The 2256-nt window shown below is 29.5% G+C and overlaps 1 protein-coding gene across 1 annotated transcript in view; it reads left to right on the top strand.

Annotated features, from left to right (window-relative positions):
* Positions 1-2256, top strand: part of LOC106678389 (homeobox protein Nkx-2.5) — an 18229-nt gene that overhangs the window by 11616 nt on the left and 4357 nt on the right. Inside the window, exon 3 of the mRNA XM_067049590.1 lies at positions 516-592. Coding sequence (XP_066905691.1) covers positions 516-592 — 77 coding nt within the window. The remainder of the gene's footprint in view (positions 1-515; positions 593-2256) is intronic.

The following is a 2256-nucleotide window of genomic DNA, read 5'->3' as shown; positions in this document are numbered from 1 at the left end:
TGAAGATGGGGGAAATCTCCCGAAACGTTGCTGAAGATATGAAATAAATTATTGTATTTTAATAAGGAAGAAATTGTGTCATTCACTAAATCCATTTTAATTTTACAAGTCTTTGTCTTATAAATTTTCGATAAGTTTGGTTAGAAAAAATTCTCATATTTCTATTACTTAATAATCATTTTGTTTTCGGTAATCCACTAATAACTAAAACTTCCAGAGACAACATTGTGCATATAAAATTGAAGTAGGGGCCGCCCGTAGCTTAGTGGTTAAGACACAGTCTTAACAGATTGATGTCAATTGGAGGTGCCGGTTATTAAACCGGCCTTTGGGCGTCGAATTTTTTTATTGAATGGTGGTCCCAAAAAATTAAAAACTTTGACCCCCAACCATGGTTAGGCAGTATAGGGCTCCAATGGGAGTCTTGGCCGAAAAAAAAAAATTAAAGTAGAGAAAATTTCTTACAAAATTCATGAATTTTGTATAATATATAAGTTTTCTATTTTATAATTCAGGAACGAAAGAGTGTGAAAAGAAGAGGAGCTGCGGGAAACAGAAAGGGAAGAGAAAGCCCCGAATTTTATTTACCCAGGTAATTAGAACTTCTTTTTTTTTTTTTAATTTATTTATTGATATTTACAACTGTCTAAAAAATACAACAAGTAAATTTGATCATAATGATATGATACAGGATGTAGAGAAACTACCCAGTAGTAGAACTCTAAAAGTAATTAGAACTGAAATTATATATATTTTAAAATTATTTTCTTTGTGATTTATCAATTATTTTTATAAAATTTGCTTTCTTTTCGACAAGACCTCAATTATATAATTATTAAAATCAAATTACGAAGAAGATGGTCAGGAGTGCGGTCAAAAGAGAACAAAAATAGTTAACAACTATCTATGTTGGCAACGTTTCGCCCCTCTTTGTAGAACTTCATCAGGGCTAATTAGATACAAAAACAACTAAAAATATTTTGAAATAGTAAGATAATTAGGTACAAAAAGGTAAATTAAAGTAGGGTTAAAAATATGTAAAAATAAGTGAAAAGAAAATAATATACTAATGAAAGAAATAAAGAAATAAAATAGTATTAATATAAAATAAATAATGATAAGAATATATAACATTACGTAAACTATAAAGTTAAAAATGAACAGGAGACGCAATATAACACGCAAAAACAAAAAAGTAGATTTGAGAAAACAAAATTTCACACAATAAAAGACGGAAAATAAAGAACTAAGTTGAGATTAAATAAAGGGGTCGAGAAAGGATAAATAAAAATAAATGAGTAAAAACAAATCAGAACAACCTACCTATTCAACATGATGCTTTTGAGACCTATATAGAATTCTATTTCAAATACGTCATGTGTACAAGAAGGAAATATAAAAGTAGGACGAAAAATGATTTCGAATGATGATTTTTTCGATGATAATAGGTTTTCGAAACGTTGGCAAAATAAATAGTAGTTAACTATTTTTGTTCTCTATTGACCGCAACCTTGACCATCTTTATAATTGGAAATTTTACGGTCAATTATTTATATATATGTAATTATTAATATCATTCATCAAATGAAATTTTGCTACTCCCTCCCGGTGAAAACATTTTTATCGCAAAATGTGCTGTGTTTTGATTCATTAGGAAAAGAAAAATATCATCCATAACTATAAATTCAATTTACTAAAACGCTCAGCCATATTCTCGGCGGGGTATTTAGACTACCTGGCAGTTTAGACAGGCCTAACATAGGAGCTGACATACATAACCACCAGGTCAAAATATACACGAAAAACTACTCTAGGCACCAAACTTCTAAATGTTTTTTACCGAAATATTTATTTCAGAACAAGAAAAAAATCCCTAAACATTTTTTTCTGATTTTCTCTCCGGGAATGAAACATGCCTTCGCATTGCTCACGTAATTTCCACTGGCGAGTTTGTTTAACTAAAGGCACCGCTCTGTCGGAGATCAAAACATTGATTCCTAGACTTTGTTCGCTGAGAATAATCATAAGGAATTTTTAAAAAATTATATTTGAATTTCAAGTTTCGTAGGCAGAGAACATGTTTTGTAAAAGTTTATATTTATTTCACGATCAGAAAATATACAGATATACATGTCCCCTCAAATAGAAAGTTAAAAAAAGATATTTATTTTTAATAGGTTTTAATTTTCTTCATTTAAAAAATTACATCCAATATGTTCCCACTAGATGACATCTATCGATCGGTGGCAAAATAAC

Source organism: Halyomorpha halys, unplaced genomic scaffold, assembly GCF_000696795.3.
Source record: "Halyomorpha halys isolate HHAL.00 unplaced genomic scaffold, Hhal_1.1 Scaffold2.1, whole genome shotgun sequence".
In the NCBI taxonomy this organism is placed as follows: domain Eukaryota; kingdom Metazoa; phylum Arthropoda; class Insecta; order Hemiptera; family Pentatomidae; genus Halyomorpha; species Halyomorpha halys.
Note: the sequence above shows the minus strand (reverse complement) of the source record. Positions and strands in the feature narration are given on the sequence as shown.